General features: G+C 38.3%; 1 protein-coding gene across 4 annotated transcripts in view; it reads right to left on the reverse strand.

The window, feature by feature from the left end:
- Positions 1-2,704: 2,704 nt before the first annotated feature.
- The window catches only part of CTNNA2 (catenin alpha 2), a 1,068,899-nt gene continuing 1,056,544 nt past the window's right edge, over positions 2,705-15,059 (reverse strand). For all 4 annotated transcript variants that reach the window (XM_058550823.1, XM_058550821.1, XM_058550822.1 and 1 more), the window contains one exon: positions 2,705-3,902. In XM_058550823.1, the coding sequence (XP_058406806.1) occupies positions 3,615-3,902 (288 nt within the window). In that variant the 3' untranslated portion in view covers positions 2,705-3,614. The remainder of the gene's footprint in view (positions 3,903-15,059) is intronic.

Genomic DNA, 15,059 nt, shown 5'->3' on the forward strand with positions numbered 1-15,059 from the left:
TAGCAAAGAAAGTCAAAGGAAGTTGAGATTTATTTCCTTCCATCAGGAATATCTATCCTCCTGCATCCCAAAATGCTACTTCTGTAGGAAATACTCCAAGTAACTCCATTTTCTTGGGATTAATTACCTGCTGTCTCCTCAAATATATCATATATTTAGTTCTAACACACGTTCACGTACTGCTTTGTAGATAGATATTTTTCAGTTTTCTGACTCTTTAATCTCCTTGATTAAATTATATACTTCAATCATTCTTTTACCCCACTTCTAGTTATTCAAGAAGTAACTGTAAGTCCTTCCTACATTTCTATCATCTATGTCCCTTCTAACTAACATCAGCCTCTTTCAGCTCTCACCTCTTCATACACTATCATCAGTTTCATCTGATGAAAGCACTCCTTTGTCTGTATCACCATCCTACTTAGAAACTCCACATTATCTATTGGCTAATGGTCAAACTCCTTCATGACACTCTAATTTAGCCTCATACTAGATCGCCACATTTATTTATTATTTCCCCCTAGTCCCTATCATGAACCAGCCCTGGTGGTTGAGTGGTTAAGATTTGGAGCTCTCACCACCACGACCCCATGTTTGTTTCCTGGTCAGGGAACCACACCACCTTCTGTTGGTTGTTATACTGTGGCAGCTGCAAGTTGCTGTGATGCCAAAAGCTATGTCACCGGTATTTCAAATACCAGCAGGGTCACCCATGGTGGACAGATTTCAGTGGAGCTTCCAGACTAGAAGAAGGATGTGGCCACCCTCTTCTGAAAAAAAATTGGCCATGAAAACCCTATGAATAGCAGCAGAGCATTGTTTGATATAGCACTGGAAGATGACAGAATGGTGCTAAAAGACCAGGCAGGGTTCCACTCTGTTACACAGAGGGTCTCCTGTGGTCTCTAGGAGTTGGAATTGACTACATAGCACTAACAACAAATTCCCCATCATGACTCCCATATTCCCTGTAACTGCACTTGATTTTAGACCTTAAAGTATGCTGTTTTTTTTATTTGAATGTCCAGCCCATTCATCCCCCTTACCAAATTTATTCATTTATACCTTTCATTTATTTAGAATATATTTAATTCCTGTGTACTCATTTCCAAATCCTACCTTTTGCATTAATCCTTGCCCAAATACTTTAGTTCTCAATGTGTTCTAACTTCTCTAGTCCTACACAGTAATTATTTCTCTACCACATTCATTTGGCACATTGAGTATGATTTCTTGGCATATTTGCTTATCTTTTCTTCTGTCTATATCATATGTTCCCAACTAGACTGTATGTTTGTTTCTCGAGGACAGGAAACAATAAGCTTTTTCTTTTTGCTCTAGTGCTCTCAGCACAGTGTCTATATTTAATTAATTATCTTTCTGAGTAGTCACTATTTTTCTTGATCACAAGAGCAATGGTGGATAGTGATGATGTTTACTCAATAAGCACTAGTAAAATCGAGGACTGATTTCCACAAAACACACATATAAACATTGCTCATAGCATGTATTAAAACATTTAACTAAAATTTAGACGGCAAAAAACAATGGCATTTTCTACATGCCCCTCTGATGCCTAGTGATTGTTTTTCAAGATTTACCAAGAAATTTTTGAATTTCAGTAGTTTTTTTGGCTGGTCTGAAAAATACTTTTTTTAACCTATTAAATCATGGAATAATGTATAAACCCAGAGAGTTATGCCATACTCAAGTGTTAACAAGGAAAGTTGCCAATAAGTTCACAGTGGTGTGCTCAGCTTAAAACCTGACTCAAAGCAGGCATTCCGTAAATATTTGTGAATGAATATCAATAGGTGCCTTTCTCAATGTTTATGCAAATTAAGGGAGCAGGCTAGCTGAAATAGTGGGCTAATGATTAGTGTTGAAAATCAATCAGTCTACAGCTTTTATGGTGGATCCTCCATTAGTAGATCATTCTTAGCCTGGGTAGTGTTTTCATCACCCAGGGGTGGTGAGCAGTAGTTTGAGCAGAACCATATCAAAGATTTTGGACTAAGCTTCTCTCCTTCCACAAGTCCTCAGTCTCTTCTCTTTGGGACTTTGCACTTAAACTAACACAAAGCATAGGTGTCCATGACTCCCAATATGTTATCACATTGCTAAGAAATACATACATCTTAACAGAAGTCTTCTGAAGACATACTGTAACTTGCTAATCTATAGGGGTCATTCAAATGGGAGGAGTTTTGGACACTCAAATGAATATTTGGGGTCTTTTTCTCACTCCTCAAGCCATAGCTGGAAGACTACAGCCCACTCCTTCTTAGTAATGGGACAAAGGCCCTTTTCTACAATTTAGGGAAAAAATATTTTGAACTGAATAAAATGTTTTGAAATTAATGGACCTCCCTATAAAAATTTTTTTTTGATTCAGTTTCTCTCTGAGAACACAGTTAAGTTTCTTAAGTTTAGCCCAGGGCTGAACATGGCCCAGAAAAGTCTAACACATGACTTTCTCATTTTAGATTTAGTTGGATAGTGAATAAAAACAAATGGAAAAACGCAAAACAAAGGTAATTCTTGGACTCTAAAGATGACTCAGAGATTTCTTTAGATATCATCACTCACCTATTTTACCCCCAATTTCTAAAAACAAACACAAAGCGTTTTTAACCAGTTTTCAAGACGATGATCTAATCTTTTCTTATGTATGAATTTAAAGAAGGAAAGCATTCTTCAGATGTCAAGATTAACTGTGTTTATTTCGAGTTAGTGGATACAACGGTATATTAGATACCAGCACTCCAAACTACACCTATGTATTTGCCCCTAAACCTTCACACATATTGTCAGTTTCCATTCCTCTAACATTCCACCACCACTGGGCCTCCTATTTCTAGCAAAATCATAGTTAAAATTTTAAAAAAAGTAAAAGCAAGATTGATCACCACATTGTGCTTCCAGTGCCCCCAGAAGGATTATAATTGTTTCAAATAAATGTTTATTGTTTTCAGTAAGGGGGGAAAAATTTATCACATGAGCACTAGTAATGGCACTACTAGAAGAGAAAGAACAGAATACAGATTAAAAGAAGCATTTTAGGCTGGATGAGTTAGTTTCCTCCTAGTAAAAAATCCACATAATATTATGGGTATGATGTCAAAGTTGAATTGTTCAATTTGTGGGCCACACACTTAAGCGTATTGGCTAGTACATTTTTGCACTGAAACAGAAGCAATACAAGCTTTATGTTCTACCATTACACTTCCAGATTTTTCACTTATTAATATACCTGCCAACCTAATGATTCTTGCATGCATTAGAGTTTGCTTTTGTAGAGTTAAGTTTATTTTCCCCATCCCTCCCGCTCCCGTAAACATTGCGATGCGAACTCTTTGCCCAATTTTATGAGAATGTTGCAAAGGACAGCTCTGTGCCACATCAGAACAGGAATTCCCTGTCCCCTCCCCAGGCTCCAGATGGGTCAGTAGTATTGACCACATCTTATCTTACATGCAGACACTGCTCCCTTAATTTCCCCATGCCTGAGGCATATGAGTCGGCAGGTATGCATACAAAAATGGAATTACAAAGAAAAGGAAAGAAAAACAAAACAAAACAAAAGAAAAAGCTTTCTTTTAGAGCCTATCGTCCTAGAAGGAATCCATCGCTTTGAATTCACTTAAAGCCTGTACAGGAGAAATGTGTTTCTTCTGAGAACCTCGTCTAACTCGCGTCTGGAACTCTTCAGGCTTTTCTCTCTTCACAAGGGGCTTCTTCTCTGGAGCCTTCATCTTCCAAGACACAACAGGGGAGTTGACAGCTGCTGTCCCATACACCTTCTGGTATTTGGTTGAGGCCACATAGGATGCTTTCACCGTGAGGACAACAGCATTCATCAGGTTTTTAGCTGCCTGGATGAGGGATGTGGCACTGTCCAGCTAGAGAGGGAGGAGAAGAATGAGACCCCTGGGTTAGTCAAAGCACAACATTCACAAGGTGGTGGTGCAGCTTCATGGTTAAAACAATGTTGTGCTTGTGCAAGTATAGTATTGCCACAAAAGAGCAAATTATTACATAAGGTAAACAGACTGCAAAGCAGTCACCTGTCTTCTCCTATCTTTAATTGGATGGTTAAAAAAGCAAAGAGACTACTCTATGATGCATAGCTTTCTAAAATCCCAATACCTCTAAAGACAAAGCCCTCTTTTTAGCATGTAAGGGTTCCAACATAAAAGTTTTCCAAACTGGAACAGCTCATATTATTACATTCGGCTGATTAGTAATGGTGACAATTACTCAAATGTTTAAAAAGCATTTGGCAAACACTGCAGAATAAAAAGGCATAATATCAATAACTGTATCAGACTCTTGTAGGTCAGAGAGCATTCAGTTTAACCCCCATATCCATGTGTTCATGAAGATTTCTTACTATGTGACAAACACTATTTTAAGAACATTGTATTTCCCCATTTAACTCTCACAACCCTATGAAGTAGGTGTTACTGTCACTACATTTTATGATGAGAGAGCTGGTGCATGCAGAGGTCCAGTAACTTTCACAGCTTTACACAGATTAAGTGATCAAGTCCTTAAAGACTGTACCATACTGCCACCCTGTTGGGCAGGACAGCTGTTAAAATGCTATGACAAGTCACAACTTAGAGCAGAGTAAGTTTAGAAGCTCATCCCCAGACTCTCAGGCCAGGGAGTTTTTAGGTTACCTCTTTTCTGCTTTTAACCAGTGAGACAGTGTGGTACATACTCTATATTACTAGATCATTCAATATCTGTTTCAACCTTCTTCACTTCCTGGACTATATAGATGCTGGAAAAGTTCAAAACTGCATTTTCCAGACTCCCTTTCAGCCAGGAATCTACATGGGACCTAATGAAAGGAAAGAACTAACAACTGGACTGCAAATATTATTCTAGGCTCAAAGATGCTTGAGTATATTTGATCATTCATCAAAGTTCTTGTAACATCAACTAAGGAAATGTATCCACTGCAGTTCAATGAGGGATCCAAGGATGTTCCTAAGTAATGTTGTTCCTAGTTGTTGAGATTGTTCATTGTATAACCTGTAATTGATGGCCTGCAGCTTCAATAGCAAATGGGAATTAGGTATACAACTTTCCGAGTGTGAGGTGATTAGTAAAGTGTTTAAGCTGAGGGACCCCAATCACTGTGGCTCCGCTGCATGATGTGACCTGCACTCACTTGAGCTTCTTGTCATTTCTTGTGACCAAAACATGTCCCAAGCAATGACTGGGCACATCAGAAGTTACCTCTAAGGCCTCTGCAATGCAGTTGCTCTGGCTACTCTCTGTTCTATATCCTTTATTAAAGTTAAACAAAAATTATGCTGAGTTAAAAAAAATTCTATTACAAATGAGCTCAATTCTTCCACCACCAAAAAAGCCCATAAAGTCAGATCATTGGGGGAAACAATGGAAGATGCTTTCTATGTATAAATTCTTTGCAATACCAAAGAATTGAGGCTTCACCATTAAAAAAAATAAATTAAAGGTCAGTATTACATTGACCCTACAATAATATAGAGAAGCAAAGAGATTTGTGGATTAGAGCCACAATTCAGCTAATATATAATTGACTGCTTTGTAAATTAAATCAAACAGATTGACTGCCTTCTTACTTTGCCACTTCTATTAATTACATTGTTCAAGGTACGCATATAATAAAATAACTGCTTAAGCCATAATGTTTAGTTTACACAGCATAAATTTCTAAAGCTAGCTAAAGAAAAGCAAATTCTAGATTATTCACGTTAATAGAAGAGAAGCCAAGCACGGATCAGCACAGTGATTCTCAAAGTACAGTCTCTGAACCAGCAGTATCAGCATCACCTGGGAAACCTGTTAGAAATGCAATTTCTCATGCCAATCCCAAACTTCTGAATCAAAAACTTGCGATCCAGGGGACTCTGATGCATGCCAAAGGTTGAGAACCACTGGATTAATGAAACCCAAGGACTATCTGAAGGCTTATTACATCTAATGATTTTAGGACTTTCTCCATACACGAGTTTGGTAACATCATAGCCAGTTATCTGACTGAATTTCACTTTTTCATCTTTCCCATTATGCTCCCAGGTAGAAGTGTAAATAATGAAAGAAAGAGATAAGATAGCAAAATGTTGGGACAATTAAGAGATCAGTCATCGTTTCTTTAGAAGCTAGATACCATACCCCTTGGCCAATTGGCAGTTCCCTAGAAGTCTGTCAGGTTTCAAAAATGAGTAATATTCATTGATAAAGTTAGTTAATTCTATTGTGTGCTATGGGTAAAGAGAGAGCAGAATAATATTAGGGACAATTCTGTTGATTTGCTTCAGGGCAATAGAATTAGTAGAAGTAGAGTAAGATGTATCCATTGTATTATTAAATGGTTCCCCGAAAGCAAACCTTGGGAGAATTGAGTGGATCTGAAGAGAACGATTACAAGTAATTTGGAGATTTTTACCACAGATTCCATTTTCAGATAGATGGTGTCTAATTCTGCAGCAAAAATATGATAGCCTGTCTCTTCTTCAGAGCCCCTGTGCTCTCCCAGCCTGACGCAGGAATCCTGTGAATAAATCTAATACATTGGTTGAGAGTGAGACAGCTCTGAAATATAAAGCCAATGATTTCATTCAGGCCACTTGGTAGGGCAGATACTGAATTTGCAGCAAGGTAAAGCAAAGAGGTAAGGGATCTAGCCAACTAAATCTGAACAAATATACTCCTAGACAATAAGCTCAATCTAAAATTCATACAAAATTTGACTTTTTCTTCAAACTTGAATTCCTAAAAGATAAATTTTGCCATTTGCCCTCTACCCACTTTAATGATTTAGATCATTACTGGCACAATCAGAATTTGTTTTATTTAAAAGTGGCTCTCCCTTATGCTTATCCAAAATAGCACTGAGACCTGGTTTCCAAGTGAAATGTTTTACTAAAAATGCACTTCCTAAAGAAAATACATCAAAAAGAGTAAAGCTACATGGCAAGAAGATTTTTTAATACAAGGTTTAGGAAAACTTGTTTAACGTAACTGCATTCTATTTTGTGATTTATACTGTAACTATGGCATTTTCAAACAAGACATGTAAACGAATATGTGCAAATGACGTTCTAGTATAATAACCAACATTAATTGAGCACTTACCAGGTGCCTGGCATTGCCTTAGTTCTTTTAATTAAATTGCATGATTTAAGTTTCAAAAATCTTTGAAGGTAGGAACAATCATTGCCTCCATTGTACAGGGGAGGAAAGTGAAGCTTAGAGAGATAACGTAACGTGCCCCTGCAGTAACTGGCAAAGGAGGGATTAGGACCAATACTCTCTCCAAAGCCCACCATCTGAACCTACACTGCACTACTTCTCTAAAGCATTGTGTAATCCATGGGGTCTTGTTTTTCCATGACTACTTATCATTCAAAATGAAACTGTCTTAATTATTAACTCTGTCTGGGCAGAAGCCTGTACTTTAAACCTGGTAACATCCTGTAATCATCGTGACTAAGTCTGGTGAAAGCCTCCATCTCACCTGGTCTGTAATTTTTCGTTGTCTCGTCCTCAGAGGCTGAATTCTTTCTAACTGGACCCTGCCCAGTGCTCAGCCATTCCCAGTCCTTCTCGGCTGTTCGGCTGCCTTCCCGGCTTGGACTCACCCTCATGGCAGCAGAGCTTGGGATCAGATCCCTGCAGGTTTCTCTTGTGCTTGCTCAGTTTCTCTGAAGCACATTCTGTACACAGCTGTGATGACTGGTTACCTCTTAGGTGGGGCTCACCCACTCTGGTATTCTATGCCTTTATCTGGGCTGGTCTTGCTAGCTTTATACCAGCCTTGAAGGTGGACCACCTCTCAGCCATTCCTCCAGTTGACCTGCATATACACTGACTGGACTTTTCCACAGAAAGAAACTTGTATCTTTTCCTGCTTAAGGGCCTTTCTATTCCAGTTGGACATCCCATCCAGTTCCTATATGTAGTCTAAGAGAAGATGCTAATTTTCACCTAATCTTAAAATAAGAGCCTACATTTAGCAAATATGACCACGAGCTGGCTCTAGACTAGCTCCCTGAGTTTCCTTTCTCTCATTCAATCTCACAACCATGTCTGAGACAAGAACTTCGAGGGGCCATACAGCTTGCCCAGTATCACACTACGAGTGGTGGACCCCAGATTTAAACCCAGATAGCCTAACTTCAGCGCCCATGTGCTAACCATTGCTCCATGCTGCTTCCCAGAGCCACGCATGGCAGACAAATTCACAGCCCAAAAACCTATCAAGCTGTGCTAGAGTCATCCTCCCGATTTCATGTCATAGATGTCTGCTGTCCCTAACCACAGAAATTAGGCTTCTCCTAATTCTGTCACTATTCTTTTAAAATATCAAAGTAGTATTTTAAAAAGGCAACAGATGTTTACTCACCTCTTGATCTATTATAGTCCATCAAAAGCAAATAAGGGTGGGAGAGCTGATTTATAGCCATTTCTATAGGGTTTTTCTGGCTCTTTTTCTGCCTCTGTTACTACTCTTTTCTTCTTGACCCCACTCAGCTCCTAATAGACAGATTTCTCTTTCCCCACACCATCCTCATTTTGTGTTTTTAAATGGAGGGAAATACTAGAGGGAAGACTTTCCTGAAATTTATGCTGCCTAATTCCTTACATCAAAGCTGAAGACTGTCATAAAAAGTGCTTAAAATGACGTACAATTTACAGGATCATCTGAAGATTTCTGATACCCCATGTTTTAAGTTCCATACTATTTCATTAACATGGGGTTGACACTGCAAGAGGTGTTCAGTTTCAACAGAAACAGAATTTGACACAAATGTGACTGCATGACTCAAGTCACACTCTTTCAAATGAAAGTGCAACTACATTTCTTGAAATGCTGAATTCTCATTTACTCTTTACCTTTCAAGTCTATCCCTCCATCCTTCTGCCTACACATTTATTCAGCCAAGTATTTTTTCAGAAACATATTGTGTATCTATTTCATGCTAGCCACTGTGCTGAAGTGTTGGGTATACAAACATAGACACATAAACTAAAAGGTTTAATGTTCTACGATAAGTGCTTTAGTAGGATGGAAGGTGCTAAAGGAACAGAGACAATAGGGGATCTATCTTGAGTCAGGTAGGGATAGGGTAGGAAAGTAAAGCTGCAGGGTGAGCATGATATCTAAACTCACTTAGTGGATGAAAAAGGAGGTTGTTGGTGACGGGATGGTTAAGAGTGATGAAGACAGACAATTCTCAAAGTCTCAAATTCCCAGCTAGTACAACTGGGTACATATTGATTCTCTAAACCCAGATGATAGAAATAGGAGGGAAGCTGAAGTGCTACAATGCTGAATTTAACTTTGGAAATACTGAATTTAAGGTGTTTGTGTTACATGTAGGTAGAGTTATCAAATGACAGTTGACATTATGGGAGTGAAATTCAGGGAGCTAGATGTAAGAAACCATGTTTTGCTTATAGTGGTCTTCCCAGTTGTTTCATGAACAGTCTTCTGCATACTATAGGTATATAATTCATGTCAATTTCTGTCTGATTTCTTCTTTCCTCCGTATTCCTTATTTAGTGTTTTTACAGAGAGAGATGATAGAATGCTGAATGAAATATTAAATCCATATTCTTTCCTCAGGTCAAAAAGTCCAAGAAATCTACTAAAAATTTTCTCAGCATTATACTTTCAAGATAAAAATCAATATTCTTTTAAAAATCTAAGACATAACATCATCAAGAAATATCTTAACTATTCCCTTGACAGCTAAGGCTACTTTTTATTCTGTTAAGTAATTAGCAATTCTTCACCCTTGATAATGGTGAACTTCCTGGGCCAACCAGCAATAAAACAAATGCAGTTTAGATTTAACAGCTTAAAACACGCACACACACAACATAGCATTGTCAGAAGTGCAAAGTAATGTAAAAGAGGTGGAGGGAAACACATTGGATTAACTACGTATGACACAGTAAATGTCTTTGGATGTTAATTTGTGAGGGCCAGGCATATAATTATAGCAGAGAATTAGGATTTCACTATGTGTTTTACATTAATCCATTTAAAATATGCATGTAGAGATAGAAATACAACCTGGAAATGAATATATTTTCAAAAAAAGCTGATTATCTATTACCAAAAAATAATGAACCATAAATGGCAGTTCATGGAAATCCCAAGTACAAAGCAATCTGTCCTTGGATTAAAAATAATGCAAATGTCATGAGACTATGGGTTAAGCTAAATGGAATAAAGTAAACTAAATCCATTTGAAGGTGATTTTGAAATATAAAAGCTGAGGAGTTTGCCTTGATTACCTCAAAAAGCTTGGAAGTGCCTGGGAGAGGGAACCCAGGCCCATTTGGGCATAGGCTATTTTAATTTTCTCAAGTCAGAGCTGATAGTCCTAATAATTTTGAGAATGCTAAAATGGTTCTGCAAATATGGGTAGAGTCCATTTTAGGTCTTTGCAAGGTTTTTTAATGGGAATAAGCATTTAACATATAAAAACAAAAGTATTTTAATGGGGCTATAGTATACATATTCAGGCCTGGGGTAGTGTTTTGGGGAGAGGAAGTTGTGATGGGAGAATTGACAATAAATTGAAAGCAAACACCTTGAGAAAACTGGAATCTTTCCACTGGAGCTGGTCATTTATTTAAAGTTATCTCCCCAAAAGGAGTCACAAATTGCTTGCAGGGAAAAAAAAGACTTTGCTACAAGTTAGCTTTGCTGTTAATGAATGGGAGGTTAGAAACCCAAAGCATCGGAGCCTATTATCCACCAAGAAGAACATTTCATGTTTAAAAAATCCATGAGGCTTTGAAGAGATATTTGATCTCCTTAGAAACTGTGATACATTTGAAATATCTGCCTACTTTTTCCAGAGTCTATGTCAATAACACTTTTTAAAAACTCTAGTAAGTCCACGGTAATAAATAATCAAGCAAACAAAGACATGGTGAAAAGGTTCAGCCTAATCACATCTTTCCCCACTTCATGGGTGTTTACACGCTTACACAAAAGACAATCCTTTGTGGCAAAGCCTCATTTCAGGGTTCTAGTCCACTCACTCTTCCTCATCAAACATCAACAATGAAGTAAGTGAACAAAGTTATATTCCTTCCTGTTAAGACAGTGACAGTGGTGAACATAAGGCAAGAATTTGCCACTCAGGCTTACGGTGTCCATGGCAGGCATTATTAATCAATCATAGCACCTTGCTCCCTCAGAATCTAAGTGGCTTGGGAAAGGAAACTTCTTTACCTCCCTCCTTCAGGAGGTCCCATCTGACAGAGTTGTCAAAAACAACTTGATACAGTTTATAACACAGATACATCGATCTACTGTACCTCTACTTCTATATTTAAATTAGCTTGTTTAATACCTTGTGTGTTTGTTACCACTAATCAGAGCACTGACAAATATTTTTATCTAAATGATGCTGCATTTACTCTTTTGTTTCCATAGCTAATTTTAGGGACAAACTGTGCACTTGGTGCTAACACCATAGTATGAGTGTCTAATTAATGAAATCATCAAGCAGAAGACATAAATATTGACAGAAGTGCAAAGCATTTTAGGGATGGTGTTAAATCAGGTGATAAAATTAGCTGAATATATTAAGAAGTATGGTGTCCAAAGTGAAAATGACCATCACAGGTATGCTGTGATTATTGTTAAAAAAAAACTGCATTAAAGCTATTAATATCAGTACATGTACTGATCCTTGATAACTGATAGCTAAAATACTGTGAGATAACTCTGGAAGAGTTGGCTTCATCCCAGGGGTGTTCCCATTTGATTATGGGATCTTGAAAAGCAAATGTTTTGCAACTTTAAGTAGTGGATCAATCACAACAGAAAGCAGGACAAGAGGTCTGTTATTTTTTCTGCAGGGCTTCCCTGAGTGGGGCTAGGGAGGCAGCAGGTACTCTACCAATGCTGAAGGCCAGTTGTTAGGAAATCTGTATGTAATGGCTCAAGATGAAGTTGGCAAAGGCCTTAGCAGAAAAGCACTACGATCTCAATCAGGCTAAGAAAAAAATTTCCACGGCTTTGCTGAGAAATTTACCAATTGGCTCTCAGGTAACTTTCTCAACTAGACATATTTGTATCTTTGTTTTTAATTCATTTATGTAGGTAGCAGCACTTCATAGTCAGCCAGTCCACTGATTAACTGTCTTCATTTGCATTTTTTCAATTATAGGTAAGTAAACCTTGGGGACTCCCATGAAGGCTTAATTACAGTCAACAAATTTCCTAAATATGGCTTAGAGCCATTTTTTTCTTACCATTTAAGGCAGAACAGTTTTTGTTCAACCCAAAGCAAGGGATTCTTGCTAACTTTGGGATCCCAAAGAGAAGTATGGAGATGTGTTGGCCCTTGGAAAGTTATGAGCAGGCATCTCTCTTTAGGCAGTCCCCACGTCCTTATTCTATATTTCTTCCTTCCTTTTCCCACACTTCACGATCTCCTGGCCCTGAGACCTTCTCTAGATTGTTCCCACAAAACAACAGGACCACAGGAAATAAATCCAACAGGAGAAGAAGTACCAGTGGATTCTTAGACACCCACCATAATTGGGAGATATTCCTGGGTAGGGAGACAATCTTTACACCACATAAATATACCATGTATTGATTGTTGATCTTGTCATCCCTGATCATAAGTATCCAGCATGTCTTTGCCAGCCAAGATTCATACCTTGTATCAACTCTTCAAAAGGCTTTTTGCCTTCCCTATAGGAGAGCCAGCTAGCAGAAGATCATCACCTTTCATCTCTCTATTTCCCCCATTCTCCTTCCCCAAGCAGTATCACCATGACTGGGAGACAAATGTAAGAAAAGCCATTGTCCAAGAACCTAAGATAAGTAAGTCATCATAAAATGGATCAAGAACCACTAATATACCCAGTACTATCAAGACGTGCCAAACTTTGTAAGGACATGGTATCTGTTGATAAGTGATGAAGGCAATTTAATACCTTACAAAACGGCTCCTAGGCTGCAGCATACAACATGCTTACAATGTGCAACCATTAGTGAAGAAAAGACTACAAAAGTCAAGGACCACAGGTTTGAGTGCTGGTTGGTGGAGGACTGTGCCTGGAAAGTGAGCATAATCTGAAGGCCCTGGATTACTCTTCTCCATCTTTTCACGTCTCTTCACATTCAACCACTAGTAATTGTGTCATATGGCATTATTCACATGTTGGGGAAAGTAAACTCCCATCCAGCCCATGCCCTTCTCCTCCTCACGTGTGTGGAAAGAGCTGGTTGAAGCCTCTGTTGCTGCCTGAGTCCTGGATGAAGAGAGTAAAGAAGAGCAGAAGAGACCCCTTCCCCAGGGAGTGTTTGTTGCCTCTCCTCAGGATCCTAGTCCCCTCTTCCCTTCCTCTTTCTTCCAAGCCCTGTATATTCTCTCCTCTCTGGTAATACATTTCATGTTCTACCTCCTGCTATCCATGTTGCTCCCTCCCTTTCTATCTTTTCTTCTCTTATAGTGAAGAAAAGCTTGGCCTCTGGACTGAAAGCCCAAATTCAAATTCTGATTGGACTAATCACTGGCTGTGTGATCTTGAGAGAGCTACTTAACCCAGCTCTACCTCAAATTCTTTATCTTTAAAGTAAAAATGAAAAAAGTACTTTCTAGGCTTGTTAATGCCCTTAAAGCTGATTGCCTGGCACATGGTTGGACCTTAACAAATCTTAAGCTTTTATTACTACTGTGATCTGTCTTTCCTTAAATCACCACTTGAGTCCAAAAAGAGTCTTTTAAAAATTATATTTCTCCATTTCCACCTCCTCCTCTTTACTTTCTCTTTTCAAGGTTATCCTTCATTCAGCATTTTGGACTCTCTCTAACCCTCTTCTTACTAAAGCTACCACCACCTTGGCTTACTCTCAAGGCCTGAATATTACAGTTTTAATGTGTTAGGGATAAAAACATGGAAAGTTCACAAGGGGGATAGAAAAGCACCAAAAGATCCATATCTTTTCTAGCACTACTGAATTCTTTACATGGAGGAAAGGAGGGATCGAAATTTGGTACAAGAAAACATGTGGGTTTTACATAAAAGTATGATACCCAAAATATCTAAGAACATTTAGGGCTTATTAGAGTTGAAGGAAGACTGACAGTGGAAAGTCAAGATGGCTCTAGTAGGAGATAGAGAGAAGACAATCTAGTCTGGGAAAGTGATGTTTAAAGATGTAATTCAAGAGGCACCAAAAAAAATAGTCTAAAATATTTTATAACCACTTATAGGGCCTAAAATTCCAAAAATTTGGCTCTTTATTTTGGTTAAGATATTATTTCTAGATATGTCTTATTAAAACACAAATGATGTTATTTGGAAAGTTGTAACACCTTAATTCATTCAACTCTTATATTGTTGGCAGAACCCAGTTGAGAGTTCTAGCTACCTCAAAATGGAGCCCCTTCCTAGGAGGGCCCATCAAACCCTGAAAATCAACCTCCCAAGTCCCGTGCTTAATCTCCATTGAAACAAACTATTGGGTTCCCTAGACTTGTTTCCTAAAGTGTTATATCACTTTTCTACAAAATGGGCTATGTTTAATCTTTAGCCTCTTGGACCTAGCACCTGCCATCTCCAGCTAAGGTGGGCCTATCTCATCATCTAAATCCATCAGTAGCCTCCCAGTGTTGAATTTACACATTCTTTAGGGGTACTTGAAAGTCTTATCCAACCAGCTTTTGAGAATATGAGTATATCAATCTTGCTGCTTTTGCTTGTACTGTGTTCAAATTTATTAACCAAATAAGTTAGCAAAGGGCAGGTTTTGAGAAGAGACCTTCTAACAAAACATTCCAGGATGATTAAAAGTCAAAATCTAAAGAAAGGACATTGCCTGGGCTCAGGCCTGAAAAGACCAGGAGACAGCAAGAAGTAGGACAGGTATAAAAAAAAAAGAGAAAAAAACACATACACACTGGACAACCTTAAGACAAGCCATACTTGTCAATGCTCCAAGCTTCTTTCAGAACCAATAAAGCAAGGATGGTTGATGTGTGTCATGCTTGCTGCCGTTTCTTCACTGGTACCTT

This window comes from Diceros bicornis, chromosome 12 (genome assembly GCF_020826845.1).
Source record: "Diceros bicornis minor isolate mBicDic1 chromosome 12, mDicBic1.mat.cur, whole genome shotgun sequence".
Taxonomy (NCBI): Eukaryota; Metazoa; Chordata; class Mammalia; order Perissodactyla; family Rhinocerotidae; genus Diceros; species Diceros bicornis.